The sequence below is a fragment of the Salvelinus sp. IW2-2015 genome, linkage group LG26 (assembly GCF_002910315.2).
Source record: "Salvelinus sp. IW2-2015 linkage group LG26, ASM291031v2, whole genome shotgun sequence".
Taxonomy (NCBI): domain Eukaryota; kingdom Metazoa; phylum Chordata; class Actinopteri; order Salmoniformes; family Salmonidae; genus Salvelinus; species Salvelinus sp. IW2-2015.
In genome coordinates, this window is record NC_036866.1 from 11958541 (window position 1) to 11978374 (window position 19834).

General features: G+C 42.7%; 1 protein-coding gene across 1 annotated transcript in view; it reads left to right on the forward strand.

The window, feature by feature from the left end:
* The window catches only part of si:ch1073-396h14.1 (disintegrin and metalloproteinase domain-containing protein 10), a 68766-nt gene that overhangs the window by 6147 nt on the left and 42785 nt on the right, over window positions 1–19834 (forward strand). The window contains 2 exon segments of the mRNA XM_023971803.2: window positions 10170–10255; window positions 13461–13583. Of these exon segments, the coding sequence (XP_023827571.2) occupies window positions 10170–10255; window positions 13461–13583 (209 nt within the window).

Genomic DNA, 19834 nt, shown 5'->3' on the forward strand with positions numbered 1-19834 from the left:
AAAGTCTCTAGTTCTGACTGTAAGTGAATAATCTCACAAAAACAACAGTGAAGAAGAATACGTACTCCAGATGTGTGAAAGCATTTTTGTTTTAAGATCTATTCGAAACATRGGCAGTCCTCACACAGTGCTTTCAACGTTGTTCACCTTGTGTGTTGTAAAGGRACAGTCCTCTAGTTGAATTGCATCCGGACTCAGACTAAATTCAGTCCCTTCAAGGAATTTCGCATGAAGAATCCGTGTTGTGAAATACCCAGAGACCACATTTCAGGTCTTGAACCCCCCCAGTGTTATCTCCTGGCCATGCTTAATGACATGATTTGTAGCCCACCATGGAAGGATGTCTCAGGCAGACTACTTTTAGCAAATTACTCTGTGACAATGATAGAACCTTTCCATCAGCACATTCAGGGGATGTGGCCAAGTTCTCCTATAACAGTGGTTCCCAAACTTTTTATAGTTCCGTACCCCTTCAAACATTCAACCTCCAGCTGCGTACCCCCTCTAGCACCAGGGTCAGCGCACTCTCAAATGTTGTTTTTTGGCATCATTGTAAGCCTGCCACACACACTATACGATACATTTATTAAACATAAGAATGAGTGTGAGTTTGTCACAACCCGGCTCGTGGGAAGTGACAAAGAGCTCTTATAGGACCAGGGCACAAATAATAATATAATAATAATCAATNCACCACAGGTTAATGAGAAGGGTGTGCTTGAAAGGATGCACATAACTCTGCAATGTTGGCTTGTATTGGAGAGTCTCAGTCTTAAATAATTTTCCACACACAGTCTGTGCCTGTATTTAGTTTTCATGCTAGTGAGGGCCGAGAATCCACTCTCACATAGGTACGTGGTTGCAAAGGGGATCAGTGTCTTAACAGCGCGATTTGCCAAGGCAAGAAACTCTGAGCGCAGCCCTATCCAGAAATCTGGCAGTGGCTTCTGATTAAATTCAATTTTCACAGAACCGCTTGTTGCAATTTCGATGAGGCTCTCTTGTAAGTGAACTGGAGGCTGGGCATGAAAGGGATAACAAATCCAGTTGTTTGTGTTGTCCGTTTCAGGAAAGTACCTGCCTAATTGCGCACCCAACTCGCAGGTGCTTCGATATATGACATTTGACATTGTCCGTAAGCTTGAGTTAATTTGCACACAAAAAATCATACAATGATGGAAAGACCTGAGTGTTGTCCTTGTTAATGCAGATAGAAAAGAGCCCAATCACCCAGATAGGCCAGTCATGTGAGAAACTCGTCATCATGCAAGCGGTCAGACAAGTGAAAATTATGTTCAGTAAAGAAAACTTTAAGCTCTTCTCTTAATAAAAAAAAACTTGTCAATACTTTGCCCCTTGATAACCAGCGCACTTCTGTATGTTGTAAAAGCATTACATGGTCGCTGCCCATATCATTGCATAATGCAAGAAATACACAAGATTTCAGGGGCCTTGCTTTAACAAAGTTAACCATTTTCACTGTAGTGTCCAAAACATCTTTCAAGCTGTCAGGCATTCCCTTGGCAGCAAGAGCCTCTCAGTGGATGCTGCAGTGTACCCAAGTGGCGTCGGGAGCATCTGCTTGCACGCGCATTACCACTTCACTATGTCGCCCGGTCATGGCTTTTGCGCCATCAGTACAGATACCAACACATCTTGACCACCAAAGTCGATTTGATATCACAAAGCTGTCCAGTACTTWAAAAAATATCCTCTCATGTTGTCCTGGTTTCCAGTGGGTTGCAGAAGAGGATGTCCTCCTTAATTAACCCCCCCCGTAAACGTAACAGACATGTACCAGGAGCTGTGCCAGGCCCGCCATGTCTGTTGACTCATCCAGCTTTAACGCATATAATTCACTGGCTTGTATGCGAAGCAGTAATTGTTTCAAAACAACTCCTGCCATGTTACTGATGCGTTGTGAAACAGTGTTGTTTGATGAAGACATTGTCTGTATAGTTTTTTCGGCCTTTTCCCCCAGCATTGTCCCAGCCATATCCGTGGCAGCAGGAAGAATTAAGTCCTACACAATAGTATGGGGCTTGCCTGTCCTAGCCACTCGGTAGCTCACCATATAAGACGCTTCTAGCCCCTTCTTATTGAAGGTATCTGTTGCTTTTAAACATGTCTTCCTACTCGAAAGTTGTCTTTATTCTCGCTCAAAAACCTCCTGTGGCTTATTTTTTAATTGTCATGTTTCATTTCTAAATGTCTGAGCAAGTGTGAAGGTTTCCCACGAGAGAGTAACGGTTAATGTGATTGGATGTTAATTATTTGACTAGGCTACCTGTATTTGACAAATAATAATTTTAAATCACATTTTTACTTGGCGTACCCCCGACGGTATTGCGCATACCCCAGTATGGGAATACCTGTCCTATAGGATCAAAAAATATGTCTGGTGACTGAGGGTTCTGGTCTACTCTGTGGCTGAGCATAGCACATTGTTTCAGTTTTATGAAATCCTTCTTTAGCCCTGAATTGGTTTGATCTTCAGGTCAACCCACTCAGAGTTTTTTTCTAGATTTAAAACCATTATATGTTTAAACTGTGCACATTTCAAATAAAAAGTGTAGTAGTCAGTTTAAAATACAGTGCCTTCGGAAAGCATTAAGGCCCGTTGACTCATCCACATTTTGTTACATTACAGCCTTATTCTAAAATGGATTAAATAAAATAAAATCCTCTGCAATCTACACACAAAACCTCATAATGATAAACCAAAAACCGATTTTTTGAATTTTTTGCAAATGTATTTTAAACAAAAAACAGAAATAACTTATTTACATAAGCGTTCAGATCCTTTAATATGAGAATTGAAATTGAGCTCAGGTGCATCCTGTTTGCATTGACCACTCTTCAGATATTTCTACAACTTGATTGGAGTCCACCTATGGTAAATGTAATTGATTGGCCATGATTTGGAAAGGCACACCTGTTTATATGAGGTCCCACAGTTGACAGTGCATGTCAGAGCAAAAACCAAGTCATGAGGTAGAGGGAATTGTCCGTAGAACTCCGAGACATGATTGTGTTGAGGCACAGATCTGGGGAAGGGTACCAAAACATTTCTGCAGCATTGAAGGTCCCCAAGAACACAGTGGCTTCCATCATTCTTAAATGGAAGAAGTTTATGGTGGAGTGGCCAGACGGAAGCCGCTCCTCAGTAAAAGGCAAATAACAGTCCACTTGGAGTTTGCCAAAAGGCACCCAAAGACTCTCAGACCATGAGGAACAAGATTCTCTGGTCTGATGAAACCAAGATTGAACTCTTTCTGTGAATGCCAAGTGTCACGTCTGGAGGAAACCTGGCACCATCCCTACAGTGAAGCATGGTAATGGCAGCGTCATGCTGTGTGAGATGTTTTCAGCTGCAGGGACTGGGAGACTAAACAGGATCGAGTACAGAGACATCCTTAACGAAAACCTGTTCCAGAGCGCTCAGGTCCTCAGACTGGGGTGAAGGTTCACCTTCCAACAGGACAACGACCCTAAGCACGCAGCCAAGACAATGCAGGAGTGGCTTCAGGACAAGTCTCTGAATGTCCTTGAGCGGCCCAGCCAAAGCCCGGACTTGAGCCTGATTGAACATCTCTGGAGAGACCTGAAATAACTGTGCAGCAACGCTCCCCATCCAACCTGACAGAGCTTGAGAAGATCTGCAGAAAAGAATGGGAGAAACTCGCCAAATACAGGTGTGCCAAGCTTGTAGCGTCATACCCAGGAAGACTTAAGGCTGTAAATGCTACCAAAGGTGCTTTAACAAAGTACTGAGTAAATGGTCTGATACTTAGTATATAAATGTAATATTTCAGTTTTTATTTTTTATAAATGAGCAAAAAATTCTAAAAACCTGTTTTTGCTTTGTCATTATGGGGTATTGTGTGTAAATTGATGAGGGAAAAAAACGATTTAATCAATTTTAGAATAAGGCTGTACCATAACAACATTTGGAAAAGTCAAGGGGTCTGAATACTTTCCAAATGTACTGCATGTATGGGGTATTTAAATGAACTCTACTGCAGTCAGACAGATCAGGTTTAGTTATTTAAGTTGGCAAATAACTTATCCCTTGTTTTGCATTTCAAAGATGATGGTACWAAAAAAAATACTAAAGAATGGTTGTGAAAAGTGAAAGTGATTATTGTTATGTCATGACATTATTATATAATATTTCATTTGACTTCAACAAGCCTAGTCTGAGCCAGAACAGCCCATAGGGCAGGAACCTATCTCCTGATTCTGTAGTGTGGGGCAGCTTGATATACAAGTACAACCCCTGTACAGGACGCTAGTCTATCGCAGGGCCTTACCCCCTATCCATCTCTTTAATGCTGGGTGCCAAGAAGAGAAGCATCGGGTAAAAAATGTTTTGTCTATGGTATGACTCAATCCATTTCAATATCAGGGTGGGCACTCTAGCTAGAGGCTCTTAAGGATCCGCCCCCTTTGTTTCAATTTTCGCTTAAAATGACATACCCAAATCTAACTGCCTGTAGCTTAGGCCCTGAAGCAAGGATATGCATATTCTTGGTACCATTTGAAAGGAAACACTTTGAAGTTTGTGGAAATGTGAAAGGAATGTTGTAGAATATAACCCAGTAGATCTGGTAAAAGATAATACAAAGAAAAAAACAACCATTATTTTGTAATTTTTTTGTACCATCATCTTTGAAATGCAAGAGAAAGGCCATAATGTAATATTCCAGCCCATGTGTAATTTAGATTTTGGCCACTAGATGGCAGCACTGTACATGCAACGTTTTAGACTGATCCAATGAACTATTTAATTTTTGTTCAAAATTTTCTATCAATACTGCCCAAATGTGCCTAATTTGTTTATTAATAACTTGTCATGTTCAAAATTGTGCATTATCCTCAAACAATAGCATGGTATTCTTTCACTGTAATGGCTACTGTAAATTGGACAGTGCAGTTAGATTAACAAGAATTGAAGCTTTCTGCCAATATCAGATATGTCTATGCCCTGGGAAATTTTCTTGTTACTTACAACCTCATGCTAATCTCWTTAGCCTACATTAGCTCAACTGTTGTTTTCCTCATCAATCTTCACACAATACTTCACACAAATTAATAAAAAATAAAAAACAGATACCTTATTTACATAAGTATTCAGACCCTTTGCTATGAGACTCAAAATKGAGCTGTTTCCATTGATCATCCTCCAGATGTTTCTACAACTTGATTGGAGTCCATCTGTGGTAAATTCAATTGATTGGACATGATTTGGAAAGGCACACGCCTGTCTATATGAGGTCCCACAGTTGACAGTGCATGTCAGACAAAAAACCAAACCATGAGGTCGAAGGAATTGTCCGTAGAGCAMTAAGACAGGATTATGTCAAGGAACAGATCTGGGGAAGGGTMCCAAAACATTACTGCAGCATTGAAGGTCCCCAAGAACACAGTGGCCTCCATCATTCTTAAATGAATGAAGTTTGGAACCACCAAGACTCTTCCTAGAGCTGGCCGCCTGGCCAAACTGAACAATCGGGGGAGAAGGGCTTTGGTCATGGAGGTGACCAACAACCCCCGATGGTCACTCTGACCGAGCTCCAGATTTCCTCTGTGGAGATGGGAGAACCTTCCAGAAGGACAACCATCTCTGCAACACTCCACCAATTCAAGMCTTTAGTTTGCCAAAAGGCACCTAAAGGAATATTCTCTGGTCTGATGAATCCAAGATTGAACTCTTTGGCCTGAATGCCAAGTATCACTTCTGGAGGAAACCTGGCACCATCCCTACAGTGAAGCATGGTGGTGGTAGCATCATGCTGTGGGGATGYTTTTCAGCGGCAGGGACTGGGAGACTAGTCAGGATCGAGGGAAAGATGAATGGAGCAAGGTACAGAGAGATCCTTAATGAAAACATGCTTCAGAGTGCTCAGGACCTCAGACTGGTGTGAAGGTTCACCTTCCAACAGGACAACGACCCTTAGCACACAGCCAAGACAACACAGGAGTAGTTTCGGGACAGGTCTCTGAATGTCCTTGAGCGACCCAGCCAGAGCCCGGTGTTGAACCTGATCGAACATCTCTGGAGAGACCTGAAAATAGCTGTGCAGTAACGCTCCCCATCCAACCTGACAGAGCTTGAGAGGATCTGCAGAGAAGAATGGCAGAAACTCCCTAAATACAGGTGTGCCAAGCTTGTAGTGTCATACCCWAGAAGGCTGTAATCACTGCCAAAGCTACTTAAACAAAGTACTCAGTAAAGGGTCTGAATACTTATGTAAATGTGATATGAACTTTTTWWWWAWTTTATACATTTGCAAAAACTTCTACAAACCTGTTTTTGCTTTGCCGTTATGGGGTATTGTGTGTAGATCGCTGAGGGGGGGAAACTATATAATCAATTTTAGAATAAGGCTGTAACGAAACAACATGTAGAAAATGTTRAGGGATCTGAATACTTTCAGAGTGCCTTCAGAAAGTATTCATACCCCTTGACTTATTCCAAATGTAGTTGTGTTACAGCCTGACTCAAAATGGATTACATAGATTTATTTTCTTAGCCATCTACACACAGTACCCTAGAATGACAAAGTGAAAACATGTTTTTAGAAATGTTAGCTAAAAATTGAAAATGTAATACAGAAATATMAAATTGAAATTGAAATATCAAATTGACAGTAGTATTAACACCCCTGAGTCAATACTTTGTAGAAATAGCAGCATTACAGCTGTGAGTCTTCCTGGGAAAGTCTCTAAGAGTTTTCCACACCTGGATTGTGCAACATTTGCCCATTATTCTTTTCAAAATTCTTATAGCTCTGTCAAATTGGTTGTTGATCATTGCTAGACAACCATGTTCACATCTTGGGATAGATTTTCAAGTAGATTTAAGTCCAAACTGTAACTCGGCCACTAAGGAACATTCACTGTCTTCTTGGTAAGCAACTCCAGTGTAGATTTGGCCTTGTGCTTTATGTTATTGTCCTGCTGAAAGGTGAATTAATCTCCCAGTGTCTCATGGAAAGCAGACTGAACCAGGCTTTCCTCTAGGATTTGGCCTGTGCTTAGCTYCATTCAATTTTTTTTATCCTGAAAAACTCCCCAGTCCTTTGTGATTACAAGCATACCCATAACATGATGTAGCCACAACTATGCTTAAAAATATGGAGAGTGGTACTCAGTAATGTGTTATATTGGATTTTCCGCTAACATAACACTTTGTATTCAKGCCCAAAATGTATTGTTTTGCCACATTTTTTGCAGTATTACTTTAGTGTCTTGTTGCATGTTTTGGAATATTTTTATTCTGTGCAGACTTCCTTCTTTTCACTCTGTCAATTAGGTTAGTATTGTGRAGTAACTACAATGTTGTTGATCCATCCTTAGTTTTCTCCTATCACAGCCATTAAACTCTGTAACTGTTTTAAAGTCCCGATTGGCCTCATGGCAAAATCCCTGAGTGGTTTCCTTCGTCTTCGGCAACTGCGTGAGGAATGACACATATATCTTTGTAGTGACTGGGTGTATTGATACACCATCCAAAGTGCAATTAATACCTTCACCATGCTCAAAGGGATATGYAATGTCTGTTTGTTTTTTACCCATCTACCAACAGGTGCCCTTCTTAGCAAGGCATTGGAAAACCTCCCTTGTCTTTGTGGTTGAATCTGTGTTTGAAATTCACTGCTCGACTGAGGGACCTTACAGATAATTGTATGCTTACAGGTACAGAGATGAGGTAGTCATTCAAACATCATGTTAAACACTATTATTGCACACAGTGAGTCCATGCAATTTATGACTTATTAAGCACATTTTTCCTGCTGAACGCATTTAGGCTTGCCATAACAAAGGGGTGGAATACTTATTGACCCAAGACATTTCAGCTTTTCATTTTTAATTAATTTATAAAAAATAATCCCCTTTGACATTWTGGAGTATTGTGTGTAGACCAGTGACAAGAAAAGCTGAATTTAATCCATTTTAAATTCAGGCTGTAACAAAGGTATTGCTGGAAAAGCAATGATTTTCTTAAAATGTTATGTATTTAGTGTGTTTTGTTCAGGATTTCGTCCTCCAAGTTCAAATACGTCTCATATGATATTCCGTTTTCAAAGTTTTCCTTACCAAAACATCCAATTTTATAGAGTATGAGATTATTACACAAGTGAGGTGCAAAAATACTAAAGCAGATTTACCTAACTCAGTGGAGATTGAAGGGATCTACAGAGTTAACCATCACTGAAACCGGGTAAGGTAGCTCGTACGTCTGTAGGTTCACAGTGAAGTAAGGTCCGGTGGAAGTTTGTGTAAGAGGGCTTTAGAAACAAAAATTGTGCAATGTATCAATCGACGAGACCTCATGGAGGGCCAGCCTACTTTCTGATACAGAATGCAGTGATGTGAACTGAACCTGACGCCTCTAATAAAGCATAGTGTGCTATGATAAACTGCATCCAATGGCTTTAATACATTGTCAGCTGCATTCATATAAACTACCGTTCAAAAGTTTGGGGTCACTTAGAAATGTCCTTGTTTTGATAGAAAAGCATGTTTTTTTGTTCATTAAATTAACATCAAATTGATCAGAAAACAGTGTAGACATTGTTAATGTTGTAAGTGACTATTGTTGCTGGAAACGGCTGATTTTTAATGGAATATCTAGATAGGCGTACAGAGGCCAACCATCACTCCTGTGTTCCAATGTCACGTTGTGTTAGCTAATCCAAGTTTATCATTTTAAAAGGCTAATTGATCATTAGAAAACCCTTTTKCAATTATGTTAGCACAGCTGAAAACTGTTGTGATGATTAAAGAAGCAATAAAACTGGCCTTCTTTGGACTAGTTGAGTATCTGGAGCATCAGCATTTGTGGGTTCGATGACAGGCTCAAAATGGCCAGATACAAATAACTTTCTTTTGAAACTCAGTCTATTCTTGTTTCGAGAAATGAAGGCATTTCCTTTCGAGAAATTTGCACAGAAACTGAAGATCTCATACAACGCTGTGTACTACTCCCTTCACAGAACAGAGGCCCAGGTGCACAACTGAGCAAGAGGACAAGTACAACACAAAAAACWAAACAAATAGCATGGTTGGTTAAGAGCCGATAAGACGGCAGCCCTCCCCTCCGGCACCATCTTGTTACTGTGTATTTGTGCATGTGTTCATGTGTTTAGACAGTAGTTAGTATATGTTAACGTACAGTGCCTTTAGAAAGTTTTCATACCCCTTGACTTATTCCACATTTTGTTGTGTTACAGCCTGAATTCAAAATGGATTACATTTTTTTTTTCTCACCCATCTAAACACAATACCCCATAATGACAGTGTAAACCTTTTAATTWGATTTTTTTTTTTAAAGGAAATACAGAAATATATAGAATCACCTTTTTACAGACCTGGATTGTACAACATTTGCCCATTATTATTTAAAAAATTCTTCAAGCTCTGTCAAATTGGTTGTTGATCGTTGCTAGACAACCATTTTCAAGTCTTGCCATAGATTTTCAAGCAGATTTAATTCAAAACTGTAACTTGTCCACTCAGAAACATTCCCTGTCTTCTTGGTATGCAACTCCAGTGTAGATTTGGCCTTGTGTTTTTGGTTATTGTCCTGCTGAAAGGTGCATTCATCTCCCAGTGTCTGGTGGAGAGCAGACTGAACCAGGTTTCCCTTTTGCATGTGCCGAGCACCATTCTGTTTATTTTTTATCCTGAAAAACTTCCCAGTCCTTAATGATTTCAAGCATACCCATAACATGATGCAGCCACCACTATGCTTGAAAATACAGTCCCTTCAGAAAGTATTCACACCTCTTGACTTTTTCCACATTTTGTGTTACATCCTGAATTTAAAATARATAAAATTTAGTATTTTGATCACTTGCCTACACACAATACCCCATAATGTCAAAGTGGAATTATGTTTTTAGGGTTGAATTCCTATTGACTCAAGACATTTTAGCTTCTATTTTTTTATATTAAAAAAAGAATGATAATATACCACTTTGACATTATGGGATATTGTGTGTAGGCCAGTGACACAAAAATCTAAATTGACTCCCTTTTACATTTCGGGCTGTAACAACAAAATTTGAAAAATTCAAGGGGTTTGAATATTTGCTGAGGACACTATGCGTGTGCTTTTCCAGTGTGTGTTTACATATGTGTGTGTGTTTATCCACATATAGATGCTCCTCCCATGGGAAGCAGTCGTGACGGGTTCTGTGGTGCAGAACGTCTGCGGCGCCTTGCCCAAAGCCTCAGACCCAATCAGGTAGTTCAGACCAGACATCTTATCTTATATATATACATCTTATATCWTATATAAAATAAAGGGAACACTTAAACAACACAATGTAACTCCAAGTCAATCACACTTCTGTGAAATCAAACTGTCCACTTAGGAAGCAACACTGATTGACAATAAATTTCACATGCTGTTGTGCAAATGGAATAGACAACAGGTGGAAATTATAGGCAATTAGCAAGACACCCCCAATAAAGGAGTGGTTCTGCAGGTGTTGACCACCAGACCACTTCTCAGTTCCTATGCTTCCTGGCTGATGTTTTGGTCACTTTTGAATGCTGGCGGTGCTTTCACTCTAGTGGTAGCATGAGACGGAGTCTACAACCCACACAAGTGGCTCAGGTAGTGCAGCTCATCCAGGATGGCACATCAATGCGAGCTGTGGCAAGAAGGTTTGCTGTGTCTGTCAGCGTAGTGTCCAGAGCAATGGAGGCGCTACCAGGAGACAGGCCAGTACATCAGGAGACGTGGGGAGGCGTTCACACTGAGCACGTGACAGACGTGAGTCTGGAGACGCCGTGGAGAACGTTCTGCTGCCTGCAACATCCTCCAGCATGACCGGTTTGGCGGTGGGTCAGTCATGGTGTGGGTGGCATTTCTTTGGGGGCCGCACAGCCCTCCATGTGCTCGCTAGAGGTAGCCTGACTGCCATTAGGTACCGAGATGAGATCCTCAGACCCCTTGTGAGACCATATGCTGGTGCGTTTGGCCCTGGGTTCCTCTAATGCAAGACAATGCTAGACCTCATGTGGCTGGAGTGTGTCAGCAGTTCCTGCAAGAGGAAGGCATTGATGCTATGGACTGGCCCGCCCGTTCCCCAGACCTGAATCCAATTGAGCACATCTGGGACATCATGTCTCGCTCCATCCACCAACGCCACGTTGCACCACAGACTGTCCAGGAGTTGGCGGATGCTTTAGTCCAGGTTCGGGAGAGATGCCTCAGGAGACCATCCGCCACCTCATCAGGAGCATGCCCAGGCGTTGTAGGGAGGTCATACAGGCACGTGGAGGCCACACACACTACTGAGCCTCATTTTGACTTGTTTTAAGGACATTACATCAAAGTTGGATCAGCCTGTAGTGTGGTTTTCCATTTTAATTTTGAGTGTGACTCCAAATCCAGACCTCCATGGTTGATAAATTTGATTTCCATTGATAATTTTTGTGTGATTTTGTTGTCAGCACATTCAACTATGTAAAGAAAAAAGTATTTAATAAAATATTTCATTCATTCAGATCTAGGATGTGTTATTTTAGTGTTCCCTTTATTTTTTTGAGCAGTGTATATATATATATATACACACACACACACACACACACACACACACACACACACACACACACACACACACACACACCACACACACAACACACACACACACACACACACACACACCACACACACACACACACACAACCACACACACACACACACACACACACACACACACACACACACACACACACACACACACACACCTGAAAAGAAACACTTCCCTGTCCTAATTTCAGTTTTTGTCCTCAATCTTGCTTAGCATTTTCTCATCTGTGAAACCATAATTGTAATTGGCTTCCGAACCCTTTGATAACCAGAACTAACCAACAAAATGTTTGACAGAATTCATGAGAAAAAGGTGTGTAAATAAAAGATGAGAGAAAATATTTGATTTGTAGTATTGATTTGCCTCTTTTTCCTCTGTAGACGATCTACAGATATAGTATCTATTGAAGATCATACAGTGAACAAAAATATAAAATGCAACATGTGAAGTGTTGGTTCCATGTATCATGAGCTGAAATAAAAGATCCCAGAAATGTTCCATACACACAAAAAGCTTATTTCCCTCAAATGTTGTGTACAAATGTGTTTATATCCCTGTTAGTGAGCATTTCTCCTTTGCCAAGATAATCAATCCACCTGACAGGTACTGATTAAACATCATGATCATTACACAGGTGCACCATAAAATGCCACTCTAAAATGTTCAGTTATGTCATACAACACAATGCCACAAATGTCTCAAGTTGAGGGAGCATGCAATTGGGATGCTGACTGCATGAATGTCCATCAGTGCTGTTGCCAGAGATTTTAATGTTAATTTCTCTACCATAAGCAACTGAAAACGTTGTTTTAGAGAATTTGGCAGTACGTCCTACCGGCCTCACTACTGCAGACACGGCGTCCATGTACAGCATCCTGTGGGCATGCGGTTTAATGATGTCAACATTGTGAACAGAGTGCCACAGGGTGACAGTGGGGTTATGGTATGGGCAGGCATAAACTATGACCAATGAACACAATTGTATTTTATCGATGGCAATTTGAATGCACAGAACTACCGTGATGAGATCCTGAGGCCCGTTGTGAGGCCCATTTCTTTTAAGGTACTGTATGTGTGACCAACAGATGCAAATCTTTATTCCCAGTCATGTGAAATCCATAGATTAGGATTCATTTATTTCAATTGACTGACTTCCTCATATGAACGTTAACTCAGTAACATCTTAGAAATTGTTGCAAGTTGCGTTTATATTTTTGATGAGTATATATATTGTTCTTTAGCGCCATAATAAGCTACCCTGTAAACTGATTCAATAAACAGCCTGCATGGCTTTGCGTGCCAGCTCCACGTATTTCCTCAATCTATTGTAGGCAGGCAGGCCATTGTCTCTGAGGCGTGAGGCTAATTGGTTTGTGGTCCCTACATCTTGATCAACAATGGATACAGGGACAATTGAACATGTACAGAACATCATGTATAGTTATTTATTTATAGCCACTTGTTTGTAAACATACAGAATATCCTTTATTTTGAGATTAGCTATAAAATGTATCGAGCAGATGTTTTTCCCTGAGGAACTTTCCATCCTGCCGATCCTGTTCACCCTCCCTCAGACACTTTCCCACAGGTGACTGGCCCTGAGGTCACACTCTGTCTATGTGGTCATGCTAGAAAGGATGAAAATTGGATTTTAACCACAAACCTTAGATTTACCCAACAGGATGTGCGTTATTGGTGAATAACCACACATTTGTGGTGGAGTGAGAATGCAAACTGCCGTAAAATGAAAYAACTAATGTTCTTCCTGAATGGTTTTGACTAGCTTCCTATTTTGTCATTTTGATCATGTCTATCTCTAGTGACTACTGTCTCATGTGACATTCACAGGAAGTTCCAGTGTCCAGGTCGAAGAGAACATTGGACCAGTCTAAAACCAGCTGTCTACTCCACCTCCATGCTGACCACTTCTACTACAGGAAGTTCAAGAGTGTCGAGGCTGTTGTGGCTCAGGTGACTGGTCGTAAGAAAAAAGCCAAATAGATGGTCTGTATGATATTGGATGTCTTTAAAAATAAATTATCCATGTCTATGGGTATGTAAGGGGCCTTCTTGTGCCTGTCCTTTCAGCCCAGTGGCCTTATACTACTTTCTGAAGTTTGTACCCCAAATTTCCATTTATGGAATGGAGAGTTTAATTGTATTTTTGGACTGATAACCAACCTCCGCCCTTTCCGCGTGCCATTTGTGAGTTCCTTCGATGGGAAGGGTCGGGGCCCAGGGTGTCTGCCAAAAATGACCTGTTCTATGTTTCAGGACCCAGAGAACATGCAGTACTTTTGAAACCCTARCATGCTTGATGCAGTCATTATGTAACATTGGTATGTCAGAGATAATGCATCAGGATTTCCCTCAGTTCCCTCAGTAATCCTGTCCGCTCTATTTACTAACTTTGTTCTCGGATATCGCATTCAGAACTGGAGGTACTACACAATATTGGACACATCTGGACAAAAGTTCACTGACTTGTTTTGGGTAATTTTCTCTTGCCGTTTAGTCATTTGTTTTAACCATTGTCCAGCATATTTAAATCGTCTATCAGAACTTCTTATCAGGATGTTATGGTTTGTTGTTATCGCACTTATTGCTCTGAATTGTTCTAACTTGATAACTCTAGATCTTTTGGATCTGAACTGTCTGTCAAACATGTTATTTAAAGCCATGCACCACACCCCAATATGGGATGCCGCCCCCCCCCCCCCCCTGAAAGTTGCCTAGCAACAACCACTGGAACCTAAAAGACACCCACCATGAGCAGTATCAGTGCTTGGGGAAAATCACTTGGGTAGCCAAGCCCCCCCCCCCCTAAAACCCATATTACAACCTGTGTTGTGATAATTGCATTGTTTGCTCTATAACCTGTTAAGTCATATGCCTTTAGACCGTGATATATAGGCCTAAACGCTGAGACAATAAGAAGTCACAGTGGCAGGATAAATTCAACCACACCTTTGTTTTATCACAAAATTGGATAGCAACCTCTGTCTGGTGAAGTCCACAAAGCATATTGCATATAACAGACAGTTACATGAACAGTAGCATGGTGAAGCAAGTTAATGTTTCCAACATTTTCGGACCACTAAACAACTATTGATTTAGAACCACAGAGCGTGACCGCAAGTCACAAAGAAACAGGGGCTGCCTCCACTAATCCAGCACCAATTCAACTTCAACAGAATCAAATCAACTCTGCTTAGTCTAATTAATACATTGACAACTAAAAGACTCCATAAACAATTTACTCCAATCAATGTAAGCTAAATATGATGTGGCTGTCCATGGTTCTGATTTGTGTGTGGGTGTGTGCGTGCATACACGCACAAGTTGAAAACATGTTGACTCGCCGTACTTGTAGAGAAATGCCAATGCCATCCTCCTCTCTTTCATGTTGACGAAACTGTCTATCACTCTGTCATACAGTAAACGCTTTTATTTTTTGTTCTAGGCTACCTGGCTAAAATGCTGGCTCGCTAGCCTAACTTCCTTTCATGGGCAACGTTAGCTAGTTAACATTATCATTTTACATCTAGCTACATATTGAACTTCCATTCTCTCAGGCCAGGGGCGCAACAATGTATGAATTAATGGTTGGAGCAGAATTCGCCRTTATACTGTAATCATTGGCCAGAACGGAGAATTAAGTAAAACCACAAGTCCAAATCCATATCTCCATCCATGGCTAATTTAGGAAAGGGACAATTTTATCTAGCTAGCTAGCCAGACACCAGAGGACAACACAACGAGATGCAACAATTCAAGTTGTTTCTGTCAATGACGTATCAAAATCAAATCAAACTTTATTTGTCACATGCGCCGAATACAAAGTGTAGACCTTACCGTGAAATGCTTACTTACAAGCCGTTAACCAACAGTGCAGTTCAAGAAGAGCTAAGAAAATATTTACCAAATAAACTAAAGTAAAAAATAAAATAAAAAAATTATAAAAAGTAACAATAACATAACAATAATGAGGGGTTACCGGTACCGAGTCAGTGTGTGGGGGTACAGGTTAGTTGAGGTAGTTTGTACATGTAGGTAGGGGTGATGTGACTATGCATAGATAATAAACAGCGAGTAGCAGCAGAGTACAAAACAAATTTGGGGGGGGGGGGGGTCAATTTAATAGTCCAGTGGCCATTTTATTAATTGTTCAGCAGTCTTATGGCTTGGGGGTAGCTGTTAAGGAGCCTTTTGGTCCGAGCCTTTTGGTCCTAGACTCGGCGCTCTGGTACCGCTTGCCGTGCGGTAGCAGAGAAAACAGTCTATGACTTGAGTGACTGGAGTCTGACAATTTTATGGGCTTTCCTCGGACACCGCCTATTATATAGGTCCTGGATGGCAGGAAGCTTGGCCCCAGTGATGTACTGGGCTGTACGCACCCTCTGTAGCGCCTTACAGTCAGATGCCGAGCGTTGCCGTACCAGGCGGTGATGCAACCGGTCAGGATGCTCTTGACGGTGGAGCTGTAGAACTTTTTTAGGAACTGGGGACCGATCCCAAATCTTTTCAGTCTCCTGAGGGGGAAAAGGTTTTGTTGTGCCCTCATCACGACTGTCTTGGTGTGTTTGGACCATGATAGTTTGTTGGTGATGTGGACAGCAAGGAACTTGAAACTCTCGACCCGCTCCACTACAGCCCTGTCGATGTTAATGAGGGCCTTTTCCTGTAGTCCACGATCAGCTCCTTTGTCTTGCTGACATTGAGGGACCATACTGCCAGTTCTCTGACCTCCCTATAGGCTGTCTCATCGTTGTCGGTGATCAGGCCTACCACTGTTGTGTCGTCAGCAAACTTAATGATTGTGTTTGGCCACACCAGGGAGTACAGGAGGGGACTAAGTTCACACCCCTGAAGGACCCTTTGTTGAGGATCACCGTGGCAGGTGTGTTGTTGCCTACCCTTACCACTTGGGGGCGGCCCATCAGGAAGTCCAGGATCCAGTTGCAGAGGGAGGTATTTAGTCCCTGGGTCCTTAGCTCAGTGATGAGCTTTGTGGTTACTATGGTGTTGAACCCTGAGCTGTAGTCAATGAACAGGAGTCTCACATAGGTGTTCCTTTTGTCCATGTGGGAAAGGGCAGTGTGGAGTGCGATTGAGATTGCGTCATCTGTGGATCTGTTGGGGCGGTATGCGAATTGGAGTAGGTCTAGGGTATCTGGGAGGATGCTGTTGATGTGAGCCATGACCAGCCTTTCAAAGCACTTCCTGGCTACCGGTCTGCGTGATACGAGGCGGTAATAATTTAGGCAGGTGACCTTCGTTTCCTTGGGCACAAGGACTATGGTGGTATGCCTGAAACATGTAAGTATTACAGACTCAGTCAGGGAGAGGTTGAAAATGTCAGTGAAGAGACTTGCCAGTTGGTCCGAGCATGCTTTGAGCACACGTCCTGGTAATCCATCTGGCCCCGCGGCTTTGTGAATGTTGACCTGTTTAAAGGTCTTGCTCACGTCGGCTACCGAGAGCGTTATCACACAGTCATCCAGAACAGCTGGTGCTCTCGTATGCTCTCAATGCGATTTGATAGGAGAGACGCCAAATCCAAGCTGGCTTCCCTTGACACTTTTTTTGGTGTCCAGGACCATTCACAGTTGAGCACGCTCAGTTTAGCTCAAAGCTGATTGGCTAATTTTGTATACTTTTTTGTCAAGGGAGCCCAAATGCTTCTTGGTTTCCCTTGCATTCAATGCTACGAGCGGCAACAATGTCAAACTCATTTGTACCAGACAGCATCAGATATATGGCCTACACGTAGAGAGACAAAGGGCCACTGTTTCGCTTGCTCGGATGCCTTCTCCTGTGAGATACATTCAGCCTCTTGCGAATTGAAGTAAAATTATGAAACAGAGTGAGAAAAAAAGTTATTTTGTTGTTTTTTCTTGGTGATTTTTGGGGGGAAGCCTGGTTTCCCTTAGCATCCATGAATACACACCACTGACCATTAGCGGCCACTAAATTTGCCTAAGAAGAGGAAACAAAAGAAAACCCCCCACCAAACTTAACAGGAAACAAACCAAAAAGTGGAGAAAAATGAAAACAGGGAAGATCAGATGAAGGATTGTCTTTCTAGAATTCAAATAGGGAAAGCCAAATAATAGTGTTGACCTTCCACATCTCTCAAGACAACTGGAACACTGGGCCAGACACTCTTAAGTAGCACCTGGGCCAGCACAGGTGAAACACCTTCCCACTAACGAGATGGAAACCAGCACAGGTGCAGCACATACTGACTAACGAGGTGACACCAAATGGTGTGTCCAACGTGCTAACGAGCTATACGTGCCGCAAGTCCAACCTCAAAACATAAATGGAAAAAACAAAATCTGTAACATCGGGACACTGGATTAAGTTATCCTAAATATTTTGATGTAATTTTGTTAAAACACTCCTGGACCAGACTTAACTCAGATTGTGGATAAATATTTTTTTCCTCTTTCTATCTGTAAAATAGTAAATACGTATGTGAAATGCATTTTTTTATTAAAAAGAAAACGTAATGTTGTATAATATCAACAATTCTCTCTGGGCAAGTCTCAAGAATATAAACGCACAATATTTGGTGAATTTAGAAAAGTCAGACTGGGAAAAGTCTGACTTTTGGGAAATTGTCACGCCCTGACCTTAGTTATCTATGTTTTCTGTATTATTTTGGTCAGGTCAGGGTGTGACGAGGGTGGGTATGCGTGTTTTTGTATTGTCTAGGGTTTTTGTATGTCTAGGGGTGTTTGTAAGTCTAGGCATATTGTAGGTCTATGGTGGCCTGAATTGGTTCCCAATCAGAGGCAGCTGTTTATCGTTGTCTCTGATTGGGGATCCTATTTAGGTTGCCATTTCCCTTTTGGTTTTGTGGGTTCTTGTCTATGTGTAGTTGCCTGTCAGCATTCGTCTTATATAGCGTCACGTTTGTTTTGTTACTTTGTTAGTTTGTTCTGTGTTCTTTCTTCATTAAAAGAAGAATGTATACATATCACGCTGCGCCTTGGTCTCCTCAATACTACGGATGTGACAGAAGRACCCACCAAAAAAGGACCAAGCAGTGTGAAAAGGAGGAACAGCGCTTTGTGGAGAATTGGACCTGGGAAGAAATACTGGATGGAGCAGGACCCTGGACGCAGCCGGAGGAGTATCACCTTTCTAAGGAGGAGATAGAGGCAGCGAAGGCGGAACGGCGATACTATGAAGAGAAGTACCGAGGGGACAGGACTCTGCCATGGAGGCAGGTAGAAACAGTGCAGGAGGAACGGCGACGATATGAGGGGATACGGCTAGCACGGAAGCCCGAGAGGCAGCCCCAATGTTTTTTGGGGGAGGCACACGAGGAGATTGGCTGAGTCAGGTTGGAGAACCTGAGCCAACTCCTCGTGCTTACCGTGGGGAGTGTGTAACTGGTCAGGCACCGTGTTATGCAGAGATGCGCACGGTGTCTCCAGTTCGCATTCTTAGCCCGGTGCGCTCTATTCCAGCTCCTCGCATTTGCCGTGCTAGAAGGGGCATCCAGCCAGGACGTATTGAGCCAGCTCTACGTTCCRGATCTCCAATGCGTCTCCACGGCCCAGTGAATCCTGTGCCTCCTTCCCGCACTCGCCCTGAGGTGCGTGTCCCAGCCCGGTACCACCAGTTCCGGCACCACGCACCAGGCTTCCAGAGTCCAGTACGTCCTGTTCCTCCTCCCCGCTCTTGCCCTGAGGTGCGTGTCCTCAGCCCGGTACAACCAGTCCTGGCACCACGCACCAGGCCTCCAGTGCGCCTCCACAGTCCAGTACGGCCTGTGCCTCTTCCCCGCACTCGCCCTGAGGTGCGTGTCCTTAGCCCGGTACCACCAGTTCCGGCACCACGCATCAGGCTTCCAGTGCGCTTCCATAGTCCAGACCTTCCGGCGACAGTACCCAGTCCAGAGCTTCCGGCGACAGTACCCAGTCCAGAGCTTCCGGCGACAGTACCCAGTCCAGAGATTCCGGCGACAGTACCCAGTCCAGAGCTTCCGGCGACGTTTCACAGTCCGGAACCTCCAACGACGGGCCACAGTCCGGAAGCTCCAACGACAGGCCACAGTCCGGAACCTCCAACGACGGGCCACAGTCTGAAACCTCTAACGGCGGGCCACAGTCCGGAGCCTCTGGCGACGGTCCCCAGCCCGGGGTCTCCGGCGACGGTCCCCAGCCCGGGGTCTCCGACGACGATCCACAGTCCGGAGCCTCCGGCGA